General features: G+C 38.6%; 2 protein-coding genes across 7 annotated transcripts in view; one reads left to right on the forward strand and one right to left on the reverse strand.

Annotated features, from left to right (window-relative positions):
• OFD1 (OFD1 centriole and centriolar satellite protein) overlaps positions 1-11,930 on the forward strand; it is a 29,755-nt gene extending 17,825 nt beyond the window's left edge. The window contains exons 17-23 of the mRNA XM_066176832.1: positions 1,477-1,609; positions 4,424-4,524; positions 7,921-8,040; positions 9,101-9,255; positions 9,852-10,022; positions 10,657-10,727; positions 11,739-11,930. Coding sequence (XP_066032929.1) covers positions 1,477-1,609; positions 4,424-4,524; positions 7,921-8,040; positions 9,101-9,255; positions 9,852-10,022; positions 10,657-10,727; positions 11,739-11,784 — 797 coding nt within the window. The 3' untranslated portion in view covers positions 11,785-11,930. The remainder of the gene's footprint in view (positions 1-1,476; positions 1,610-4,423; positions 4,525-7,920; positions 8,041-9,100; positions 9,256-9,851; positions 10,023-10,656; positions 10,728-11,738) is intronic.
• A 399-nt stretch (positions 11,931-12,329) lies between these two features.
• The window catches only part of GPM6B (glycoprotein M6B), a 107,781-nt gene continuing 94,016 nt past the window's right edge, over positions 12,330-26,094 (reverse strand). For 4 of the 6 annotated variants that reach the window (XM_066176838.1, XM_066176835.1, XM_066176837.1 and 1 more), the window contains 5 exons: positions 22,919-23,075; positions 19,600-19,771; positions 17,631-17,704; positions 17,247-17,312; positions 12,330-14,911 (listed from right to left, as the gene is read on the reverse strand). In XM_066176838.1, the coding sequence (XP_066032935.1) occupies positions 14,762-14,911; positions 17,247-17,312; positions 17,631-17,704; positions 19,600-19,771; positions 22,919-23,075 (619 nt within the window). In that variant the 3' untranslated portion in view covers positions 12,330-14,761. Of the gene's footprint in view, positions 14,912-15,375; positions 16,556-17,246; positions 17,313-17,630; positions 17,705-19,599; positions 19,772-22,918; positions 23,076-26,094 lie in introns of those variants that run through there. The other 2 variants (XM_066176839.1, XM_066176836.1) reach the window with 1 other exon arrangement.

Below are 26,094 nucleotides of genomic sequence, written 5' to 3' on the forward strand. Positions count from 1 at the left end.
AATAGGATAATTATCAGCTTCTCCATGAAAGAAGGTTAAATATAAGGGCAGCTTAGTTTGGAAGAAAAATGGCTGAGATGTGCTGTGGGAAATCTGGAAAACAATGAGTGATGTGAAAAGGTAAAAAGAGATCAGTTGATTACTGTTTCACAGACACCAGAATCCTGTGACTTTGAAAGGAAATAAAATTAAATGCTTTTTCTTACCATGAATAAGTTGTGTAATTTATTCTTCTGTGGGAACAAGTATAGATGCAAAACTTCTGTCAGGAGGATCCAAGAAAGTATTGATTAGAGAAAGGCTGGGGTGGGTGTTGCCTGAAGAAAGGTACAAGCATTCTCCTTTTTCAGTTTTAGTTTAGTTTTGTTTGGTAATGGGCACTGTTAGAAACAGGTTACAAACACTGATTGATTGTGGCTGTCCCTGTGCTTCTGCATGTAGAGTATCATACTCTGTTGCTAAAAATATCTTTGAGACTTGAACTTGAACAAAGCAATCTTTCATGTTATAAGTTCCCCCTGTCAGCTTCTGTATGAAGTACCCACAGACTATTTGTTTAGCACTGCACACAGACAAAATCTTTTATAATGCTAGGGGTTTGCTGACAAATTAAGAAATGTTAAAACTGTAGTTGTGTGCATAACCTGAACAATCCTTCCTGTCTGTGTACTTTTCAGAAGCTAGTTACAGGATGGCAGATCTCTTTTTTTACACTGGCCCTGTTCTTTGCTTAATGCACAAAACTGAGTGGTTCTGGAGAGGGGTAAGAATTGAATAACAAAGGGGTACATTACCTGACTCAGGAGTTACAGGAATGGAGTGGTGTGGAGTGTAGGAGACCAGGCTGCAGCTGGGTGATAGGATATTAAGGTTGGCTTTAGTGCTAACTGTGCTGTCAGTGGGATTTGTCAGCTCCCACTTAGATTGCTTCCCCACTGAGATGTCTCTTCTCTCTCATGAGTCTTCTGAGGAGTGCTTTTATACTGGTGTACATATATTATTCTTTTCTGCTAGAGGTGGCTGAAGTACCACGTGTGGTTTTGCTAAAAAACTCTTAAGTCATTCTGGAGGCTTCTGTGAAGCTTATTGGTCCTGTTGAAATTACCAGTCTGAACAACTCAGGGTAAATCTAAAGAGGTAGAAAACATGCATGTGAGTCTGAGATTTATTTGTCTTTTAAGTGAGGTTAAGTGCAGCTCAGTTGTCAGCACCTGTCTCTGGAGAATGAAATGAAGAAGTGTGTCCTCCTCAAAAACACTTACAGTTGGCAGATCCAACAGCTGTTTTACTGCATAATCTGCAAGTGGAAAGATTATGCAGTTTTTTCTTTTCCTTTAAATTAGCTCATGCATTTGACTGTTTTTCTTCCTAAGTCCATGCACATTGAACCAATAATACATGTGTTATACAACCAGCTTCAGGTGAGAAATAGTGGGACAGATAACTAATAAAAATTGTGGGATTTTTATTCTGCAGACATCAAGAGCTCATCCCTTACCTCTTCACAGCGGAGTGTTGACCAGGTTCTTTCTCCTATTTCAAAGCCATATTTGCATTCATCTTCTGAGTCTGTTTCTTCCTCACCATCCAGTCATGGCCAGAAAATCAGGTAACATTGTTTGCAAAGCAACATTTTTAACCTGCTTTTTAAAGAAACATTTTTCTAATTGCTCAAGATGATAGCTGCTTTTACAAATCAAGCAAGCCATTGATTTTATAAGTGAAAACTTTTCTAAAGATGAATAAGGATTTCCATTTTAAATATCAAGTGAGACCTAGTTATTAAAAAATCCAAACACTTTGGTTTGCTCTGAGCAAAGCCATGTCTCTTTATTGTGTCTCTATTTTTCACATCTGTGACCTGACTGATGAGCTTTTGCTAATTGAAGCATTTGAATTTCTGCTTCCTGTTTGAGAATTTAAATCAAGGCAATTGTACAGTCTCATTTCATTCATTAACAAGCTGTAATGCTAAATTTATTACTTATTTTTTCTCTCTGAAGAGCTTGTTCGTGTGCCTGTTTTCAGAGTAGGATTTTCCAGTCTCCTTTGCATGTGGGAATGGGATGGGTAGCACAGCTCTTCTATTTTTTTTTTTTAAGATCTTTTTAAGGTAAATGAAAAACTTGACAAAATCAGGCTGCATTAAAATGACTTCTCTTTCATCTCTGTATCTCCTATTTCCATGTCTGGAGTTGTTTTGTTCTTCATGGCCAGTGTTGCCTCCACTCTCCAAAACTAAGAATCCTGAATATGTGTCTTCAGAAGCAGCTCTAGGATTTAACTTTTAATATTTTTTTCCTAAGAAGAGACAACTGAATTGTCCTTAACCTGCTAGCCATCATTCCTGATTTGATGGCTGAAGAAAGATAGCTTGGACTGAGGCAGCTCTAGCAGGCATTTGTAGGCCTTTCTTAATTTGTTGTTATCAAGGCCTCAACATACATTTAATGCAGAGAGCGTCTCTTGTCTGGTTAGAATTCAGGGAGAGCCCTTGTGTTTTCTGTCTTCAAAATGAGCTGTTGGGATATTTAAGGACTGTGAGGTCATGTTCCTTTAAGTAATCCCTTGAGGCTCTGTCTCCTTGCCCTACCCATTCACATTTTCTGTGGTATGTCTCAGATTTCTTGTTCTTCTCTGACAGACTGTAAAAAGTGAAGCTTGAATGTTAAACCTGCATGTTAAGGTGATAGGGGAGAATGCTCTAATCCTGTGAGGGACTATACTTCTTTGAGGGGTTTTGTAGACTCCATCCTGCTTGAAGAGTGATGAGTATGAGCAAGTTGTGTTGCAGAGGACAGACCTGGGTCTGGGAAGGCAGCTATAGTTTGTTGTTGCTTTCTTGAGTTTCTTATGACAAAGCAAGGGTATAAGGTTCCAATAATTGTCTTGAACTTGCTGTTTTCCCAAGACTTTCTTAAAAGAAAAACATTCTTTTGTTGTGTATTTTCTAACTTCATGTGCCTTGGACTGTTTTCTGTTACATGAAATATTTGAGAAATGCATGTGTGGGCTTTTCCAGTTATTTACTCTCATTATTAGGCAAATGCCACATCACTGATGTGTATTGTGGGATTAGTTTATGACCTGTAGATTTTCAGTGGCAATGGGAACTTCTTTTAAAAGGAAAGAAAAGCAAATATGATGCTGTAACATCCATGACAAGCCATTAGAAGTCAGGCCTCAGTCAGTGGGGAAGAACAATTGTGTCTGTGACTACAGGAGCTCTTTGTTTATTTATGTTCCAAGAGATGAGTGGTATGAAGGAAGCCAGTAAACACAGACAGGAAGACTAGAGTGATAAGGCAGATTATTACCTGATTTTTTGCTTATTTGTTTGTTTAGGCCTGAAGAAGCCAATTGAGAGTTGTTACTGAAGCAGTGGGTTCTCTGTCTTTCTAGCAGTGCTCCAGGAACACAGTATTGAAGAAAGTGACATGTGTGTCCTTGAACTTTGCACCCTTAACAATTATTTAGCACTTAACCATTTCTGTGAAGGAAAGACTCAAAATATGAAATAGATTTCCAAAAACTTGAAATTTCATTTACTCTGTCCTGTTTAATTTACAGGGTATTTTCCCCCACTGACATCACTGAACTGTCCTTCTGGCAATGCAGATTTATTTTTCTGTGCCTAGATTCACTTTTTGTTTATGAACAAATCTCTTTGCTGGGGATATGGTTAGTATTGTTTTTTCTCCACTTTTGCCCTAAGGAAGACCTCTATTCCTTAGAAATTGTAAGCACAAACAGGCTGTGATGAAGAGCACCAGCTGGTGTGAAATAAGCTCCTTTATGAAGTGGTGATGCTGAATTTCATTAGTGACCTGCACTCCTTTTGCTATTCTGGTACTGGTCGGAGTTTAGTAGCTGGGTCACGTGGGAGACATTGTTCTTTCACATTATCTTTCTGGTGAGATAAACGGGGATTTAGAATGAGGGCACTAACCCCATTTTGATAGAACCCAGATTTTCACCCCTGCATCTCTGTTTTGCCAGACATCTAATCCTAATACATTTCAAACACATCTGTTAAGATGACATCAAAATGGGAATTAAACTGTAACACAAAGCTTATAAAGGCAAATTTCTTTATTTCAGTTGACTGTCAGAAGTAATTGTATTTCTCCTTTTTTATGGTTTTTTTTGTTGCTTCTTTTATTTTGTTTTAATGTAATAATTTTATGTCACATAAAGACCTTAGGGAAAGGCTGAAGGGGAATGGAGTGGACTTCTGGTAGAAGTTGGAGAACTGGATTTAAATACCAAAAATTTGAGTCAGAAAGTTTCATGGATTTTAGGTTTGGTTTAGTCTGTTGCTTAGCTTGTGAGTGAATTTCAGATGGCTATTTGCTTAAAAGTTCAGCATTTATATTTATTAACTTATTTATATTATAAAGAACTTCTTCTTTATTTTTTTCAGACTTCAGAGTCAACAAACAGGTAAACAAGATTTCAGTGATAGCCAGAAACCAGAGAAACTAAGGTATGAGGATCTTGAAGAACACATTTATACTCTAGAAGGTAAGTTTTAGTGCATTTTAGACAGTTTGTTTAACACCTTAGGGCTTAGCAGTTATAGGACAGTTGTCTTCATAATTTTAAGACTGTAGTTGGAGAGAGAAATTTCTGACTGATTTTGGAATTAGGGAAGACAAATATGTCAGGTGCTGACGGATTGATTGTCTTCATTCTTGCATCTTTTAGATAAGTGGATGTAGTAATAAACAGACATTAAATTGAGCTGGTTCTGAAATTTGTAACATAAATTTGTTCAGAAATCTTGCATAACCTTGTTCTGATTAATGCTATAGGTCTGACAGTTGCTTTGGAATGTTTTAAAATAGTGTAGAATTTTTCTTTAAACAAAAAAGTGTACTAGTATGTGAACTATATTGAAGCTTTATTATATTTTGAAGCTTTATTATATTTGCTGCATAAATTAGAACCAGGTTATAAGTCTAAAGATAAGTTTCTGTAGCTGTTGCATGCACTCCTGGTTTTTCCTTCAGTAACTTAAATAGTAGCATGAATTAGAAGTTGCTATAGGGTGTGTGTAAGTGTGGGAAGAACTCTTGCAATTATGCTGTCATTAATCAGCATCTCTGAGTAGTTTTGGAAGGCGTGGTTCAGTTACTGAGACCTGAATTTTATCCTAACTTTTTTTCCTCTGAGGTCAGCATTTTATTTATTTGCATTTCTGCTCTCTGTTGGTTGCATGCTGTAAAATGTTTCCTTCTCTCCATATGCTGCAGGGTTAGTTTTCAAAAATCTCTGACGTAACTAAAGTAGTGTAGGAAGAGGAGGGTAATCAAACTTGATGTTCTTTATAGCCATTTGTATATGGAGTGAGAAATAGAAGCACAGTTACTGGCCTTACTTAGTTTTTCAACATTTGAAAAATGCTGAAAAATCATTCATCCTGATGTTGAACCTGAGCAGTCTTATCTACCATGAAACTGTGGGTTTAAAGTGAATTTGTCAATGAGAAGGATGTGAACAGCCAGCTAACCTTTCCTGTTTTCAGCTATCATGATGTCTGTAAAGTCCTGAGGCTTGGCAGACATGTGGCCTTGTCTGGTGTAACTTAAACTCATAGCTGGTGAAGAGATTGTGATTGTTGTCTGGGAGAGTTAGGGATATAGTGATTGTAACTGGTGTGAGTTTTTCCTGGGTCCCAGACTGGCTTATACTTTTGGCTGTGGTTAGGTCATATGGAAGATGGAGTGGAGCTCTTGCTTACTCTTCTGACCCTGTGAGAATATGGCTTTCAGTATTTCAAAAGCAAGCAACCAAAAAAGATGTTTGTTTAAATAGCAGATGTGCTGATAGTGATAACTAGCAGAAGATAACGCCTCATCTGTGCATTTCCCTGTGAAGCTTTACTCATTACTCACTTGGTTTTATTTATCTCATTTATTTCCTTTTTATAAGCTTTAAATGCATTATTTGAATGTGAACCGAGCCTGTAGCCACTATTGGCTTCTACTCATCTCACATTTTAATTAGACTTATATTTATTTGTTTAATTTTGTATGGGAGACTCTTGGGAATACATTACATATTTCACTTTTATTTTATTACATATGACAACAGACTGGCATTTTCTTGGCAATTAGGGCTGAGTAGATGCTGTGCCCAAGTTAGGTACTAATGAATCATTTGGTGACGTGTGGTGGTCCATAATTGTAAGAGTTCACATATGCTGATGATTTCTCAATCAACAGTACTTTGTTTGGGTGAGCCTGCATCAAAAGACGATCTCAGTATGCAGGAGAAAATCAGACTGGCTAAAAAGGGGAGGAGGTAGCTCAGGAGACATTGCAGGGAAAGGTGAGTAAGAAAGTAAAATCTAAGAAGTAAATACAGAAAAAGATATAGTGAAGGATGAAGTTGATAACAGTAAAAAAAACAATGACTTAAAGGAGATACCAGAAAATATGGAAGTCTTTTAGTCCTACTTTGAGTGAGTTCTAGAAAGAAAAGATCAGCAGATTATCTTGGCAGCAACTGCTTTTAGGTGATGTGCTCACCTTAAGGGAATAATGCATCTCTTGCCATCCACCCTTAAAAAAGATTGAAAGTGTAGTTACCTTTTTTCTCCTTTGCAGAGCATTTAATACATTTTTTACTATTAATTGTTTTGGTTTAGGTTTCTTTGGGTTTTTTTAATGTTGTTAGCAGTCGTTTTGAAGTTAGAAGTAATATTTAACCAGGACAAATTTATGAAAGGAATTTTTTTATTATTTAAATACAGCTGATGCTTATTGCTGCCTCATATGGAAATAATGTTGTTGATAGCTTTATAATTTAGAGAGAAAACAACAAAACAGAATAGATTTTCTTTTGAGTGTGATAGCCCATTACTTTGGTCTTACAAAGCACCCCATGTATAGAATTTATTTTCCTAGGTGAAGCTGGTAGGAATTCTTCTTGCTGAAACTGAAAACATTTTCCTAACTTAGTTAGAATGACAGCTTGACAGAAATTTTCTCTTATGCTTTCATCTATAGTTCCTTTAAGAGAGTTTTAATTTAAAGAAATTCCAACCATTCAGAGAGAGAGAGAGGCTGATATGTTTGGTTGACTTGTTTTTTTTCATGTGAAGTATTTCAGTTGTGTTATGAGGTGAGAAAGAAAAATACTTGATACATTGATAATATATGAAGAATGAATAATTGATATTTTCTAAAGCTAAAGTGATATGTAGGATATCTGTGCTATGTACACAAGGGGCTTGGGAGAATAGTCCTGTGTGTTTCAGGCTGGCTATCTAGAGGTAATGGCCACATCTTGTTTTATCTCTTTTTTTCTATCTCCCATCAAACGAGATAATAGCAGTCTGCATACTTTGCAAGTAAGTAATTTAAAAGCAGTTGACTATCATAGCAATGATCAAAGAGGAAGGACAGTAATTGTGTTTTTGTGAATTCAGAGCCAGCCGTGCACAGGGAGAAGACAGTATAATGTAGAATATCTGAGTTAGCAGTGCCCATCCTGTGCACTGAAGAAGACAAGGACCCCACTAAAGAGTGTGTGACCAAATAGTTAATTATTTTTGTATGCATAAAAATGATGAGCTGAACTTGGACATACAATTTTTCTGTGACTTGTATCTTGGATTACGTAAAGAAACGAAAACATCTTGGGTTTCTGTTGTATATTTCTTCAGTTTTGGCTTTATAAACAGATGTGTTCCAATAGCTAATTTCAAAACTAACAATTCTGTTATTAAGGAAGCAAGTACAGTCTATGATAATTCTTAATTCTCAGGGAGATGATCAAGTTGAAGGGAAAATGCTCAATTAGTGCTGATATTTTTGTGTTCTAATTTAGCCATTCCCACACTCTGTGTCCATTGCTGTGCTCCACTTTTGCAATTACAAAATAATGAAGCCATTGTTCCAATTTTTTCTCCAGATCAGAGGGACATTCCAGAGGAGTGTGAAAGTGATGTCTTGCATCCACTTGGGGACATTGTCGATGGAAACTGTGTCACAGCCCCTGTGCCAGCAACAGCCACTTCACTGCAGGACTTGAGTGAGTTCTCAGCTCAGACACAAAAGAAAGTACCCTTTTAAATGTCAAATGTGAAACACAGAAAGTCAAATATTTAAGATTCTGTAAGTATGGAGGCTGGTGTGGTTGAAAAATTTTCCAGAAAGTGCTATTTCTGTAATAAAGAGAAAGGAGCGTTTTCCTTTGCTTTTCTGTATGAGGATGACTTTTTTCATCCTGGTTTTAGTTAAATTTGCTTTTAATATAAACATTCTTGCCACCCATCCCACCCCCCATCCAGCCTCTTGTGAGATGATTATTTTTTTCTTTAGGATAATTATTAAATATAATTCTGCTCTTGATAGGAAGGAGACATTAAATGTCTTGAAGTATTTTATGTACTGCTTGTCTGGATTTTTTAAAAATTTATTCTTGACTCTGTTGGTGAACTGTATTATCACAATGCAGTTTTAATTCTTTGGCTAGATGAGAACAGTATCTCATCATATATAGTCAGCATATACTGCTTTTCTAATTGTTCTAGATGGAAACATGGTTCTTTTTATTTAGAGAAGAGCTTTCTAGCTTCTCATGATTCCCAGTCCTTAGTTTGCCCATCTCATTGCTATCTAATGTTGCTCTTTGCAGACAGCTTTTTAAATACACTGGTCACATCAGCAGTGTGTCCTGTAATCATTTTCCAAGGGGTTTTAAATGCTTTTATAAATATTAAGAATTGTATCCAACCACATTGCAGAGGGGGAAAGAATATAGTAACATGGACTTTGGGATAATAAAGGTTTAATGAGAATGCCCATGGAAGGAATGAGAAGTGCACAGATCTGTCAAATCTCTGGTCTGTACTTTGGCTCTACTCCTTAATTCTTGGCGAGTCATTTATCAGACTGAAAAAGGTTTAGAGGTGGGGAAAACACATTACCCCATACCCAAGAATAAGTTCAGTGTGTGTACAAAGAATATATCCAGGTGTTTTTCATTTACTGTTAACGTTATACAGGAACCTGGTACTTATTTGAGTGCTCTTGTAGTGATTACTGAACTACATAAATCAAATTACAAATGTTGAAATAATTTTTCACAGCGGTGCTGGATCAAAGGCAGATTGAAGAACAGAACAAAGAAGTTGAGACAAACTTAGAAGAAGAAAGAAAAGCAAGAGAAGAAAGGAGAGAGAAAGAACAACAGGAAGCTTTGGAAAGCGAGCAAAAAGAAGTGGAAAAGCTTAACAAAGAGGAGGTAATTTAATTTCTGACAGTAATGCAGCTTTGTAGTGCCTTGCATTTTAGGACTGTTATTTGTGTTACTTGGTTAAAAGTAGATTTTTATTCCATGAAGTGAAAGTAGTAGAGGCTAAGTTATTTTATGTACTTTTGTGATTAACCAGAGTCTCACTAGAATGTCTCCTTATGCCAAGTGACTTTTTCACTGGAAACAGATGCCTTTCCTTCCCTGCTTCATGTAACTGGAAGCTACAGTTTTATGGCCACTGTCACCATGCTGTTAGAACAAGCTGAACATTTGCTGTCTCTGTGGTGTGGCCCCTGCAGGTGGGACACCACCAGAACATGTTGATGTCCATCTGTTCATTAGCCTCTGTCAGGGTGTCCAGGGTACTCTGGGAAGCAGAGGGTATAAGGAGACCTTGAGTTTGCTTAAATCCCTTTGAGCTTAAACACTTCATGTTTATTGTTCCGGATTTTTAGTTCCTGTTTAATGCTGTTTAGACTGGTGTGTTTTACTGACTTTAACATAAAATTCTGCATGTATTGCAGGTGGTAAGGTATAAATGTATTTTTTTAATCAGTATTTATTTTTGGTTTTGTGTCTCAAAGTATATCCAAGACTCGATGAAAACAGATGAAGAAATAGAAGATAAAGAGGGAGTAAAATCTGAGCACAGTAACACTGCTGCTGAAAATAATGTAAAGGATCCTCCTTCCAATCCATTAGAAAAATACATGAGAATAATTCAGCAGAGCAGAGAGCAGGAACTGGCAAACAAGGTGATTATTCTCAAAACACAATCCCAAAAATATTATTGTCCAAATTTGTGTCTTGCTGGGCATGCTTAGAATGAGAACAATATTCACATTTTTTTCTTCATTTTTATAAACTTTATGAAACAACCTGCAGAGTACAGTGTTTGGATTTGTATTGGAAAAGTGTGATCCAAAAGAAAAAACACTGAAAACCTTGTTCTGTAAGGGTTGCTGGTGTCCTCTGGGTGGGGGGTTTGTTAAGTTTGTTTTTTAAGGTGCTAGGACAGTATTTAAATTGACAGTCCTCAATTTTTAGCTTAAATTATATTTAAATACAATTTGAACCTTACGTACGTCAGGTTGTGTTCCTCTAACACAACAGAATTTATTCTGGCAAAATGGAAAATTGGACTTTTAAAAAGAGGTATGGGTGGACGTTACTTCAGTGAAGGAATGGAGGATGCTTTTGTTCAGACGTGATCCCAGTCTAAATTTCCAGAGTGTTACTGTTCTAGATCCAGTGTAGCATTTGTAGAAATAGGGTTGGTCCTTCAGAAAATTATTTTCGGTTATGAGCCTTAAAAATCCAGATACTATTATTAGGTCACTTCGACTTTAGAACTGGTTAGAGAAGGTGTATTTTCCTCTTGGTTACCAGGATTCAAAAAAAGAAGAAATAAGAGAAGTGTCACCCTCAGAAGGGCTTCTATCTACTGAAAATGATGACAGGTAAGGCTCATGTATTAATCACTTCTAGTACTCCATATTAACAAATAATTAATAATTCTAAATTAATATATAGTTTTAGTATTTAATAATCTTTTTAGTATTAATTACGTTAAGAGACATCTGCTGCCTCAGAAACCAAAGTAAATTATTAATCAAAAGCAATTGTATCAGAAAAATTGAGGATCTTTCCAATTTTTGCACATGCATATTAAGCACTGTATGGAACTCCCATCTGAGAGCTCAGTCACTCAATGACCTGTTCCAGTAGTTGTGGCACTCACAACTTTTTATCTGAAAAGCATCCAACTTCCTTCCCAGACAGCTGGAATTTGAGGGATTGTTCTTGGGTGATAACACCCTGGGTGAAGGTTTGTCTGTACTGCACCTTGCCCCCAGTCTGTTCCTAGCTTTGATTTTTCAGTAGCATTGTGGACTTTCAAGACACTTTCAGAGATTCACTTTCACATTCAGAGATTTTGTCTGCCTGCACTGCGTTACAACAACCCAGTCATTTCCTCTGGTTCTCTCTAGGCATTGAAAAATACAGATATGTGTTTCAGTTGCTTGCAAGAGAAAAACCAAACAATCCTCCTCCACATCTTTCAGTTTATTCAAAGATGTAGAATTGAAAATAAGCAAAAAATGTGGAGCAGTTAGAAAAAAAAAAACCATAAAGGCTCACCTTAACCACAGTTGTGATTCACTGTGTTGTTAAACATAAGAGACCCTACCCTGCTGCTCCCGAATTGGCACCAATTGTGTTGTTTTCAGTGGCTGAGCACTACAGAAGATAGTTCTGCTTTTTGAGATATAGGTGATGGCTTTCAGCTAAAGAAGGCCCAAATTCTCCTCCTTTAGGGCTGGTTTTATTGCCAGCAGTTCACTGTAACAGCAAGAGAATTGCAGCAAAGGCAGTCTCTTAACTCCTGTTTTAAAATGAGTATTAAGATTTAAGATAAATTACATTGGACTCATACCACTTTCTTTTTTTCCCTCCTATAATCAATACAGTGTTGCAGACATTTCTCATGGAGACGCGGATGAAAGCTTCTGGTGAACAATAGCTACTGATTTTTAAATTTTTTAAATTATTATTATGAGAAAGATATTTTAAAAACAGCTTTGTGCCTGTAAGAAGTGTTTGGCACCAACACTGTAGGCTGTGTAATTATGAATTAATAAAGCTGATTTTGATCTGTTTCATCACTTCAGTCATTGACTTCAAACAGGGAGTCCTGATGTGTTACTAATCTAGGAGGAAGCCCTTGGGTGGGGTGAGAGAACAAAGCAGGGAACAGAAACTGATCAATATGTTTGGGTAGATTTCTGTTGGCACTGAATTCCTCTAAACTTTGTCAACTTTGCCAAACCCCGCCCCCCCCAAACCCCTTCTCCAAATGGTTCAAAGTGTGGGTAAAAGGAACAAAAAAATCCCCCCATCATCACCTGTGGCTCACACAGGTTCAGAGCACTGAGCGTGACAGACCCAAACTAAGGTGTCCCTTCTGCTGTGTGGCAGGGGCAGGAGCCATTTTCAAAACCCCTCTCATATATCACCTCGTTGGTATTAACCAGCCCAGAATGGAGAGATTAAAATAAAAATGCTATTTAACTCATCTTTATTTAAGCTTTGTATTTTGTAGGTAGATGATAGGCAAGATCATTAAACTTTATTTACAGTATAAAATACAGTAGTTTTTTATCAATGAAGTAATTTTGGGTGGCAGCATATATTACAACTTGCACTGCATTTGAGGCTGCTCATCTTGACCTAACTACAAGAACATGAAGCCAAGTTTGACAGAATTTAGGGGCAAAAAACAAAGTTCTGTCTTGAATTCACTGGATGTTTAAACGCAACGTACCAAAACCATGACAGATGCAAACTTTGCTTTTTGAAATGAAGCTAAAATGTGATGTGGTGGTTACTCTTAATTTTGCATGCTGCTCTTAATTTGCTGTTGCAGCCACTCTGGCCATTACAGAGTTTCTGAGTGACTGCTCCTGTTGGGTGTTGGGAAGGGGTAAGTGCTTGTTGCATTATGCTGGCCTGGAACAACTACCACTACTGCATGCTGCACACAGCTGCTGCTGCAGCTGCACCTGCAGGGCAGCCCTGCCCCATGCAGGAGGGCAGGGAGCTCTGGAACAGGACGTGTTTTACCTCAGATAGAGACATAAAGCCTAGAGATGCACTGTCATGGAGTAGCTGTAGGTCTGGGTTCAAATAAGCGTACACAAGTGTTGTCTATTATCTACAAATATTTATTTTAACACTTGGATGTAACTACAGGAAGCCCTTGGCACTGATAGAAAATATTGATTCACTGTTAGGTTACAAAAATTTATACATAGCAAAATTTAATGCTCTTTACATAAAAATATTAGACTACTTAAACAAAACTTCAAAAACTCCCAGTAATAGCTACACTGAATTAGAAAAGAATTAGGCTTTAAGACACTGCCTCCATTATTACCCTTATGCAAACACTGGGCTAGAACATCACCTGCGTTGCTGTAGAAATGTCTCCTTCATGCAACAGGTAAGAACATACACTAGGCTATTTTGTCATATTTGCTCTACATCAATCAACTTTGCCCCTTTTTTTGAAACTGTCAAATTAGACTTCAATACTTAACAAAAGAAATTATATTTGAAGTTAATACCCCTCAAAAAATGCCATTTCTCTTAATACTGATTTGAAGGAATTTGTGCTTCCTTTGATGTATATTCAGCAAACAACCAAAACTACCAAACCACACGTCAGCTTAGCAGGGGTATGACTTGAATATTTAATTTTTTTCAAATGAATGATGTATTTTTACTTTTCCCCCCCCAACATTTATATATATATATATATATCATATAGAACAAACACCAAATATACCATCACTAATACTCAAGATATCACTGAATGCTTCTGAAAAAAAAACATTAATTAGAAGGCAGACTTCTATGGGAAATGACTTTAAAATGGCACCAGTTTGTTTGTTGTATTTTTTTTTTCTGAACACCACGTTTTCTTAGTGTGCTAATTAATTTGTAAAAAGGAAAACACATAAGCACTGACTATAAATTTGCTAAGCACCAAGATAGAGAAAGGTGGACATCCTGTATTATTTTTATGGCTGCAAATTTTATTGTTTGTGTAAAACTCTGCAAACTTTCTCATCCGCTCATTTGGAATAGTCAGATCAGTGTCATTTTAATAAGGTAACACTTTCACTTACTTAAAATGTAGGATAATGGTCTCCTGCCATTATATAAATGCTAAGACATTTATAGAAAATAAATATTAAGGCAAAGCTGACATTTATTTTCAAAGAAGGGGATCATTATCCAGATCCAGGGATCTACATTCCATTAAATAGTTAATAAAAAGATTAGAACTTGGGAGATCTGCTCGACCCTCAGGTGAGCACAGGGACGTGACGGCTTCACCGTGGCAGTGCGTGGCACAGGAGTGGAGCTGCTCCCATGTCCCAGGTGTGGGGCGTTCCCAAACAGTCCCCCCTGCAACCTGGGAGGTGCTGCAGCTGTGCCATCACACACACACACACACACACACACACACACACACACACACACACACACACAGGAGCTCCTCTCAGAAATCCCAGCTGGGCACGGGTTCCTTTGGGAGGTGCTCAGTCACACCCCATGCACATGCCTGAGGTCTGCACAGATCTGCTGCCTGCTCGGCTGGGGCACCTGCCACCCTTCTGTGCAGGGCATCATGCTCTAGAACAAGTCAAATATTAAATACTGAGTCTCAAAGAAGAATAATTTGGTCACTTTTTGTAAAGTGTTGCCTTTTAAAATGCCTGGAATAAACCCTCCATTCTCTGTTAGAAAGGATGGAAGATTACCCATGGGAAGATTTCCCTAAAAAAGTTTTTCCAGGAGCTGGAATGTGAAGCTTTTACACTTCTCTCTAATTTTGTTTGCTAGACACACATCTGTACTGCAGAGCAGCTATTTGCTGATTTGTCAGAGCTACAGAACTCTTCTGCTGAATTACTGTGGCAAACATTTATGTGTAAGAATTGAGTTGCTCTTTTGACCGAGACTGGATATCCTGAAGCTCCTGCTCTTCTTTTGCTTTGATATCTTGGTAGGCCTGCATTTTGCTTGCATCCTTTAAGTAGGCCCAGTTAGAAGACAGTATCATGAGGAAGTGGATCTGGAAGAGAAGGGTGAGCATGATGGCGAGTGAGCATGTCAAGAGGCAAAGCAAGCTGCTAGTCAGATTAATTAGACGCTCTTTAAAATAACGACCAAAAAAAAAAAGTTATTCTACGTTAATAAGCATTCTGTTATTAAAACAAGCACAGAGGCTATTTTTCAAAGATCTCTAGAATTTGGCATGCTAATAATTCAGTTGGTTATTCACAATTTGGAGAAAGTTAGTACAACAATATTAAAATGAGCTACAGAGTTGTACGGGTCAATTAAAATGCAGAATGGGGGGAAGCAGGAAAACAGTTTTTGTACGTGGCAATATACGGAATCTGTAAACTACGAGGTGCTCAGAAGAACTGCTCTCTAAGGTCGTGGTGTTTATGCATTTCCAAGCCCAGAGCCCGGCAGGTCTTTTCCCCCAACAAGCAGATGAGAATTCCACCCTCCCCCTGGAAAAAAACCTGAAACTGTGAACCGTTTTATTTATGCAAACAAGGCTACATTAACACATCCAAAAATTAAACATCAAAACATGAGTCCAAAACTAAGCAAAAGCATGCAATCTCTGGGTTAAGAAGTCTTAATCCTGTATTTTTATAGCTACATTTTAAACTTCCATTGTCCAACCTCAGGTGAACAGTTTTATATTGTATATAGCAAACGGTTCTCTTTTTTAAATTATTATCTGTTTGTTTTTCTAGTTTGTGCATTCATCTCTTGCCAACTTCTTTTGCCCATACTTCATGCAAAAACATCTACATCTGAAAACATTGATTCACTTCTCCTTTTTTCCCCCCACAACACTGTAAAAAGATCCCTGTGATCTATGCATGGTTTTGCTTCCTGTGCAGTCATACTTACATTTTTGAGATCTGGCTACTGAGAAATCAGTTACTAAAGTGCAGCCATACAAGAGCAGAAAGCTGTTTATATGCTGTTTCTTACTAGTTCAGGGTCCAAAAGAAAGAATGTGATTGTTTTACGCAGAGCTAAAACAAGGATTTTTCTTCTTCGAGAAGGAGTATCATTTGGCACTTAGTTAAGAGCAAGAGAAAATAATTGATTTCATCATCCATGGAATCACTTGGAAATACAAGGAAATTAATTCATAATACCTGGGCTTCTGATCTCTGCCAACACAGACTGGCACTACTTGACTGCTCCTTTTCTTTCACACCATATATATTTTGTATGCTTGGGGGTATTTGTATTTGGTGTTCATGGTGAAGAATAAATTAATGCATCTGACCCTGAACTGTTCCAGTATTTGAGATGACTGTTAGAAATCAAGTGGAGAGCTGAAATTAAAACATCCCCTTTTCAGAAGGATGCTTTATAAACACTCCTACAGTAACTGAATCCTCTCAACATGAAAAAATAGCCAGATCTCATCCACATCATAGTTCATATACAAGAAGTCATTTCATTAATCTGATAAGCTAAACGATGCTTACTGAAGCTATTTACAATTACTGTAACAAAATTCAGAAAGCTAGACTTTTAGTCTAGGGTGTCAGTGGTATTTCAAGCTACGCAATGCAGCTTTTTACTGGGCTTATACAATTTAGAATTTAGTGCAGCAATCTTCCCGACTCTTAAACTTCAAAACAGCATAGTTATATGTAGTAGCCATCATGTAGATCAGCTGGTGGAAGAGAACAAAATACAGGAGAGTAAGATACAACAAGGTGACGGCTCAAGCCCACTTGGGCAACTCTCGATACTTTTACAACAGATGTTACTCTGAGCTCCTTCCAGGGTGAAGATGCAAATAAATAACCTGCCAGTTCTCTGGGGAGGATAACCCAGTACAAACCCTAAGGCTATCTCGTCAGCCAGTTGTGAGCATTGCACCAGGCTGGCACAAGGTTAGAAGCTGGCCACTAAAGGAAGCATTAGACACAGGAACAAATCATCGTTAACGTCCCTTTCCCCCGCCGCTACCTGGAACGGGCACTGCAGGGTTGGACCAGTCAATCTGCCTGGCTCCAGGCAAAGGAAACCAAACAAGCAGCTGATCAAATAAACTACAAAAATGAAAATAAATAGTGGAAATAAAAGCAGAAATAGTGGATAGAAGTAGGATTTTGAAAGGACATGCAAATAATTTTTTTTCCTAAGTAAGGGGGAGGCGGGTTAAAATGACTTCCTAAAGCAAAAGTTGGGGACCTGCTGACTTGTGATGATGAAATCATAGCAGCAAGTAATGGTGATTACAGCTCACCCTCCTTCATGTCTAGTATCACTACTTTTAATATATACAAAATTAAATCTTAAAGCATCTTAAGCCTAAAATGAACATTTTTAATTATAAACCAAAAAAAAATACTACCCACCAATGCTATGACAGTGGCACCAGCTCCAGCACAAGCCACAATGAACAGGTGATAAGACATGTAGAACTAGAGGAAAAAAATGTTAAAAACATTGAAGTAATTCATTAGGAATAGTATAAAATGCATTTCAAGTTTTCTAGAAAATAAGGATAATAAAACCATCTTTGAACCATGGTAGCAAAGACTTAGAAAATAAAAATGTTGTGAAAATAATTTTCTTTTTTTTTGTTTTTGGATGATGTAACAATTACTTCAGTGTTGCAGTTAAAGCAATCTCTTTATGCTACTAGCATGAGTTCACTCCAAAAACTTTAATCAAGTATTTATCACATGGTGCCCAAGTGACTTGTAAGCTAAAGCTGCACCCAGGTTACATTTCTGTACCTCATTCGTGTTGCAGATGTTCTCTAAAATTGGGCCACAGGCTCTGCCAGGGACAGCATTCCAAGGGATGATACCTGAAATACCACAGAAAAGAAACCACTAATTTTAGCAGTCAACACACACTTTCTATTCCTCTCATCTTTTTCACCCACTTGCCAGTTGTGTTGCCATTCTGGGCATCCATGCGTTGACCAGTACAGCTGGGAGCTGGCAGCAGGAATTCAAACAACTCCCTCAGGTTGTGCTTTCTCCTGACACTGAGGGCTGCTGCTAAGGCATGTTCTCAGATGTGGTTTTCCCATCTGGCAGCCAAACGGTTGGTTGGGTTTTTGCACTTTGGGTCCAGTTGCACACTCTGCCTACTCCCTCACTCAGCACAGAAGAGAGAATCTGCGTCTCAGAGGTACTTGGCACCTCTCAGGGTAGCACTTACTAGATGAGGTTCTACTTGAACAAGAAACTGCTGTGGAAGGGTGTGAACATAGAGCTAGAGGGAAGAATTATAGGATTTTTTTTCTGGTTTAGTTCCAATAGATAAAAGCATCAAGTGAACACTGCTACAAGAAAGTTCAGTCTGCCACACCTCATATACTTCCAATTACTTTTCTTACATGACTGAAAGTCTGAAAAGTCAAAAGAATCTAGGAGATTTAAAATAACACAAATTTTTAGGCCTGTAACAGATGTAAAGCTTAAACAAAACCTATTTGAATTAAGAGAAACCCAGTTTGTTTCCCCATACAACTTTGCATTTCAACCCAGCTGGTTGGAATTAGCAACTCCATAAGCAGCAGGTCATAGAAATTATCTCAGAATGGGATGGCTTTCAAAGAGATTTTAGAGGATTTTCTTCCAAGTCAGCTTCTTCTCTGCAACTGCTACATAAAATTCCAGCCTTTTAGCTACTGCTTCCACCCAAAAAAGTGAGGACAGTTCAGTGACATGTGTTGTCTGTTAAGGAGCTGCTCTCCCCCATCACGCACTGAAACACAAATGATTTTACTGATCAGGGGAACCACACAGCCCTATACAGCATCTGTACACATCTATACACATCTGCAAAACAACCAGGAGAAACAGGAAGGTGGAAGAGCACATCTCCCTGCACTCCTAGGCTTTGCTGCTGAAGAAAATGTCTTCCCAGCTCTTGCTGTGAGCTGCTAAAATAGAATGTATATGTTTAACTGATTTGAAGACTTCCTTTTAAAACTAGTGTATCTTTTCTTCTACTGCACTTACCTGGACAGGAGAGCAAAGCCAAGTTTTCTTACTTTTTCAACTTTGAATCCATTTTCTCAGCTTTGAATGACTTAGTCCAAAGAAAGAAACATTCCTAGAAAATGCTAGCTAGAATGAAGCCAAAAGTAATGGTGACAGAAGATCTTCTGCACAAGGGAAGCTGAAAAGATTAACTTCAGGAAAAACTCAACTTAAAAAAATAAAAGCCTGAGACCTTATTTTAAGTTATTATCCCAGCTCCCTCAGATTTCTCTGTCATCAGAAAGCAGTATTAATTCATTATTAGTTATGGCAGACCTTTAATTGCAGATTTCTGTTTTTTTAACTGAAAGTAATTGTCAGAGCAAAATTCAGACATTTACTTCATCTTTAAATGTAAAACAGCTTTCTGAAAGAACAGAATATATGCATATGGGTTCAAACCCCACACAATCTGGTTATCTATTTCTCAGCACTGTTTCCAAGCAGTTTATTTTGAGGCTGATCTATTTTCAAACCTAATATTACAGTATTGGAAACCGCTACAAAATCATTTCAGATAAGTGACTTGTCAGTTCAGTTAAATTGATTGCATCTGGAAAGAGATCAGTGTAATGTGAATTAATTAGAAAAGTAACAGCACATTCAGAAATAGGAGATGCTTTTGCATTTGATTCATCTGATAAGGCTGAGACAAAACTACTGAAGAGGAGGAATGGATGAAGCATTTAATCAGGATTAAAACGAGTACCGTATTGCCTGATGTCCACGCAGATCTGGTCCCCTGGAACCGTCACATTGGCCTGATAAGACTTGATGACTTCACAAGTTGACCATATGTTATAGAACATAAAGACAGGCACAGCAGAGAAGCCGAAGACGCCGAGCCAGGCCACTCCAAGCACATAGGTGAGGAAAACAAACTGGGCAAAGAAAACACAAACACTTTGTATTCATTCTTTGAAAAGACTTCTTAGATTTTCTTTAAAAATGCTTCAAAATAATCTTAAGCATACTTTCAGAATTCAAGTAAGAAAACATTTGATTTTCAAGCACACAAAATCATATTCTCATTGCTTAAAAATACTTTGGTAGTTTAAGTGCTACAGAGAAAATAATTCAGACATTTCCTTTTTCATCAGCCTGCTTGAGTAAACAGATTGCCTTCATGAAAGAGCGTCCCATTGATTTCTCAAGATTCTCAGCTAAGCAGGGATGCTGGTTGTAGGCTAAAACCAATAAATTCCTACAAAAATCAATTTAAGGTTTTTTTTTAATTAATTATAACACACTAGCATTTCTATACAACTTGCAAATCAAAACAACACAGTGAATCAATGCTCACAGAGCTCCCCCACACTCCCTGATGTATTGAAATCAATTTGGAATGTAACATTTGAAAATACCTATTTTTGCAAACATACCATGACTCTTAACAGCAGATCAGAAGGTTTCAATTGGTCTAATACACATTGCCAAGCAGCAAATGAATTACTTCACCTTAGAGAATCATGGATTTATTTACTAAAATTTGCTGGTTTGGGTTTGCTCTTTTAAGAAAACCAAACTACATTATATGCATTTTCTTTGGTTAGATTAAAAGATGTGGCTCTGATTGCTTTGAAAATCTCCAGCTTCCTCCTCCCACCAAGCCCTTTCCCTTTTCCCTCCTCTTCTAAGTGTTATGGTGAAACAGCAGCTCTGGCATGAGTTCCTAGCTCCCTCCTCCTGGTGAGACCAGGATTTGGATCCCACTTGGAAGGCGGGGGAATGCTGTTACATCTCCTGGGCTCTCTTTTCACTGTTAGCTGTGGCTGTTCTCTTTTAGCTGTAGGTGGACTGGAAAGGCTTTACTGTCAGTAAAGCACTGGTGCCCTACTATGAACATTCGTGTGCCAGAGGACAACAGCAAGGACGGGAAAGGCTCTCAGGGGAGAGGATTCTCAGCCTGACCCAGAATCAAGGGACTGAACTAATGCTGCAGTGGTGGAAGTTTGCATCCCCACAGTTTTGTTTTTTTTTTTTTCCAGAGTAACCCTGAAAGTGTTAGAGCAAAAGCTGAACAACAGTTCAGTTTCAGTCAAGGGAGGTGGTTTGTGGGGAGGTTCTTGCAAAACTATGACCAATAAAACCCCAGTTAGACTTTAATTTATAGATAACTCAACTGGAATACCCTATTTCATATTAGACAGCACCATATACCGGACCTATATATTTTGTGTGAGAATTGAAAATCCTCTCTTTGGTTTTGGGAAGGACCAAGTGGACCAGGTTAAAGGATTTCTGTAGATACACTACAAGTAAAACATGAGTTTGCCTACATGTATGTGGAAGTGTGCATGAGAGGAAGTGCACAAAGCCTTTAAATCCTAAAATAGCCAGGAAAAAATACACTCGTTCTCACATTTAATGTGATAACTGTGGGAAATGGCTATTCTGCATTACCACAGCCAACACAAATAATTTAGGGAAGATGGAAGTCTGTCTTCTGCAACAACCTTATGCAAGATGGGACTGCCTTTCAGGACTTTGCTCAGTAATGTAATGAAAGAAGAAGTAGAGGAGCTCTTGATCAAAGTGGCAAAAGGTCACTGTATGTCCCAAAGCCTGTTGCCTGTACCCAGCTGCAATCACTAGTCTGTTAAACATTTCATCTCCTCACCAACCTTGTTCTAGCCCTAAGGTTTTACACAGCAGCATACAGGCATTTTTCCTGTCACCACCAAACATTAATGCAGCTTACCAGGGCTCCAAGCCATTCCTCAGCTGGTAAATTCTCTCCTTCATTGTGTGGACAAATACGAACAAACACGAAAACACGTTTTTCTGCCATATTTCCATGTGTCACACTGGTATTTGTATAAGCAGCTGACAGTCATGTGCCTGCAACTACTCAACTGTGCAAGCAATTGTCTGCACTGATAAGATTCATAGATGTATGCTTCTACTTTATTTTGGATCTTTTGAAAACACTGCTTTAGATCTGATTTTTCTCCTTGGTGAAGACCATGCTTGCTAGAAGAAAACTGAGCAAATAGCTGCTTAACTGGAGAATTATCAGTGCCTTATTTTTATTAGCTCTTGAAAAATTCAGTAAGTACCCAACAGCACATTGGAAAATTGCTAACTCTCATGAAAATAAACATGAATCTCTTTTGTATTTAACCAGCTGAAAGTACATATTTTTTAAGTTCAGGATATAGACTGTATATTAAAATGCAACAATCACATCAAAAGCCTCTTCTCTTTTCACCCACACTTTCCCGTGGGCGATCTGTCATACCGCTTAGCTTCCTCCATAACTACGAGCTTTGAATTCAGATTTTCAGTAATAGCTTTGAAATCTTCTCTCAGAAACATAGTTATGGCTGTTCTTGCAGAGTGTGCCCTTGGGGACAACGTGGGTGAGAATCTGAAGTTTTATTTTTAGTTAAACTTTGCTTACAATTTTGTTCTCATACAGAAGTATACTGAAGAGAATATGGCTGGTAACTCTAGGGCTTTAAGTGTTTCGGCTTTGTGAAAAAGACTCGCTATTCTATTCTATCTGTCTGCCTTTTGCCATCTGCAAATCAATACTTGATTCAAGTGCAAAGATGTTGGGAAGCTCCATTCATTCATTAGTGTTTGTTGAAGGATACAGGCACTCAAGCACAATTGACTATGGAAGTCAGAGCCATTACAGTTTTATATTTAAATAGCTCTGCAAACCACAGCCATTTTACAGTCTGCCTTAAGCATCACTCAAGTGTTCCATGTTTAAAAGCATAAATTTCATTTTGACTCAAAATTAGGTGCTTTAAAATTAGCAGTCTCCTCAATTTAGTTTAGACCAGTGGGTTCAGACAGGGCAGGCCATGGCAGCCCCCACCCAGCCTCTGCAGCATTTTGATTTAACCAAGCACCCTTGAAGTTCAAAGATGAACCAAGACATGGATTGACCCTGATCATCCACAAGGAGTTAAACAAAGAGGGCAGCAATATTCTGTTACTCAAAACCCAGGAGTTAAACTGAGCCCAACAGGTTTTAGCCAGCAAAAAATGCTGTTCCCATTTCTGATCCCACTCACCATTCCACTGATGCAGCGGCCACAGGCTGTTGTTTTGAACTCTCCATGCAGCTCCTTCACAGCACTTGTTGTATAAAAACCTTCTGCCAAAAGGATTATTCCATATAAGAAGAAAAATGATGCAATGCCATAAATTACATACTGCATTAGTTGTATTCTAAAATGGAAAAGAAAGAAATTATATAATTAGATTTCAGTCCTATAAAAACAAAGTCAGTCCTCTCAAATTATAATAAATGAGAGGCAACTCCTAGAAACAAAGTTCAAGGCTCCTTAGCATTTTAAGCAAGCAGACTGCAGGAAAACACTGTTAAAATTGTGCCCCTTCCCAGGTAAGCAATCCTGATGTGCATTAGTCCTGCACCCACCTGAGCATCCCCTGTTGGTGCTGCAGTCCTTACACTGACTGCTGTTAGTCACCACGTTAAAGCTGCAATGTCACACCTCCACTTTGGAGGTTTTCTTTTTCTTCTCACTGCTCCTGATGCCTAACTTGGGAATGGCTGACAGGAACAATGCAGGGCTTTGAAGTGGCAAAGCCTGGAGCTGAATCCCTGACTGAACTACCAGGCTCTGTGGTCATTCCTTTGGCTTACAAAAAGGAAGCAGTCCCTGAAATTCACCATTTCCACCTGTGAAATCCAATTAAGTTTGCAAAAAATCCTGAATTCAGCAATATTTGTCTGATACAAAACTCAGCAAACATGCAGTGACTTCTCCTGAGGCTGCTCTACAGCCTGGAAGGGTAGTTCCAAGTGAGCTGGTAGTTTCAGTGCTCTAAGTCACAGCAGTGTTGAGTGCATCAAAATGTTCTTTTTTTTTTTTTTAATGGAAGAGTTATTTAGGAAATGCTTCCATTTTAGGTACTCTGTAACCACTCAGAGGAAGATCATCTCAGGGCACATATAAGCAGTTCCCTCAGATGTTATTGAGAAAGTTCTTGATTTCTTAAAAAGCTACCATCTGCAATGACACTCTGACAGTATTTCTCCTTTAGCTAGAATAGGTAGATGAAAAGAATAATTTGTAAATATTATCAATCAAATTCTGTATCTAAAGCCAATTGTTCTGGAGGACCAGAATGCCAGATCTTCCATACAACACTTCTGGTCTTCAAAAGTCATATTTTGTTATTATCACAATTTCCCCAGAACTTCTTAAAAGGAATTTGATTGTTGGAGTGGTTATTTTGGGTGAAGTTGTTCACAGAATCAAGAGGTTAATTTTATACATCCACACCACCAGTTTTCAGAGGATAAACATGCTTTGCTCAAGATATTTTTTTCTGATTCTTGCCACTGTCCCCTAAGTAGCTGATGGCATAGATTTCCAAAGACCATCTGAATGTTTTAGCTTAAAAAGCAAATTGGTGACTACGATTTATATAGTTAAATGTTACCCTTGTATCAAAATAGGATATTGCTCATTAAAAAAATTATGTGGAAAGTGTTATCTTTGTTTTCCAAACTGATTAAAAATAACTGGATAAATCTGTTGCACCTGTGCTGTAAAGAATGGAAAAATTAACTCAGGATTTAAGAGACTATAGAAGAAATAATTACACTATCATTAATAGTCCAGGAGAGACTCAATGCATAATACCAGAAATCAGTAATAGGAAAAAAAATGGTTTAAAAAGTCTATTCCAAAGGGTGTCTTACTAATGCATTTGTCTCTTTTTTTCCTTTATATGCTGCTGTAGTCTTAAATTTGCCCCTTTCTAACACCTCTTCTCCCTCGCCACCCCCTTGGCTCCACAGAGCTGAGCTTCTTTGGTAGGAATTACTCATTTCCCCAGCTGCTGGTGCTGACATGACAAGAAACATTGTCAACAACTCTCCTAAACATAAAACTTGCTGCCTGTGACTGCTGCTTTTGCAATTTCTTCTATTTTGCTCAAATGGAGACTGATGCAAGCACAGGGTGTTTTGTTATCCATTTGCTGAAGAACAGCTGCCTACATTTTCTCACTAAATGTTGTGTCTAATTGCAGGGCTCATGCCCTGGAGCTGGGGACACACTGCCAACCACAGCCAGAGACTGAGTGTGGGCAGTGCTGGAAGGGGGACCCCAGTGGGGAGCAGTCCTAGAGCAGGTCAGGGGACAGAGGGTCCTGTGGACCCTGAAATGGTGCTGTGAGACCAGCACCAGTGCTCAGAGGGCATGCAGCAAACTGGCAGGTCTATGCCTGAAAGCATATACAGGGAGTCAGTGACAACAGAAATTAAAAAGAAAGTAAGAATTAAGTGTGCTGCATAGAGCCCTGATACCAGACTCTTCAAATATCACCTGCCTGGCTTGCTACCACTGCACTCCTGTGTGTGCCAATGTCCACTGTGCTCATCACAGGGGCCCCTCATCACAGCCACGCATGGCCAGGCTGGCTGCCAGACATGGGACCCGAGGCAGCACTCCAGGCCTTCCTCTGGCCTCACAGAGAAGCCTTGGGAACATAAAAGACCCAAAAATTTCACCAGTGGTTATGTCCAAAGGCTACATTTGCAGACCTTTCCAGTATATACCAGTCCAGCTTTGGACTGGTCTTTGGAAAATCTGTCTTTGGAAGAGGGATGGACAGAACCATGCTTCCCTATTATTCCTGACATCCCTTCCAACTTTATGTCATCAACAAAAACTAAATCTACTCTTAAAATAAAATTGTTACCCCTTATTCTGTTACAACAGGCCCTGGTACAAGTCACTCTTCAGCTCTCTTGTAGGCTTCTTTAAAGTCTCCCCAGAGTCTTCTCTTCTCCAGGCTGAACAGCCCCGACTCTCAGCCTGTCTTCACAGAAGAGGTGCTCCAACCCTCTGATCGTCTTGGTGGCCTCCTCTGGAATCACTCCAACAGGTCCATGTCTTCCCTGTGCTGAGCACACCCAGACCTGGATGCAGCACTCCAGGTGGGGTTTCAGCAGACTAGAGGGGCTGAAACACCTCCCTCACCCTGCTGGTCACACTGCTTTGGTTGCAGCCCAGGATATAATTGGCTTCCTAGGCTGCAAGTGCACATTTCCAACTCATGTTCAGTTTTTCATTCACCAGCACCCCCCGCCGCCCGCCAGGTCCTCCTTGGCTGGACTGCTCTCAATCCCTTCATCTGTCAGCATGTACTGATACTGGGCTGACCCATGTGCAGCACCATGCACTTGCCCTGGTGAACATCATAAGGTTCA

This window comes from Chamaea fasciata, unplaced genomic scaffold (genome assembly GCF_029207755.1).
Source record: "Chamaea fasciata isolate MVZ Bird 193981 ecotype frontalis unplaced genomic scaffold, bChaFas1.0.hap1 SCAF_2, whole genome shotgun sequence".
NCBI lineage: Eukaryota > Metazoa > Chordata > Aves > Passeriformes > Sylviidae > Chamaea > Chamaea fasciata.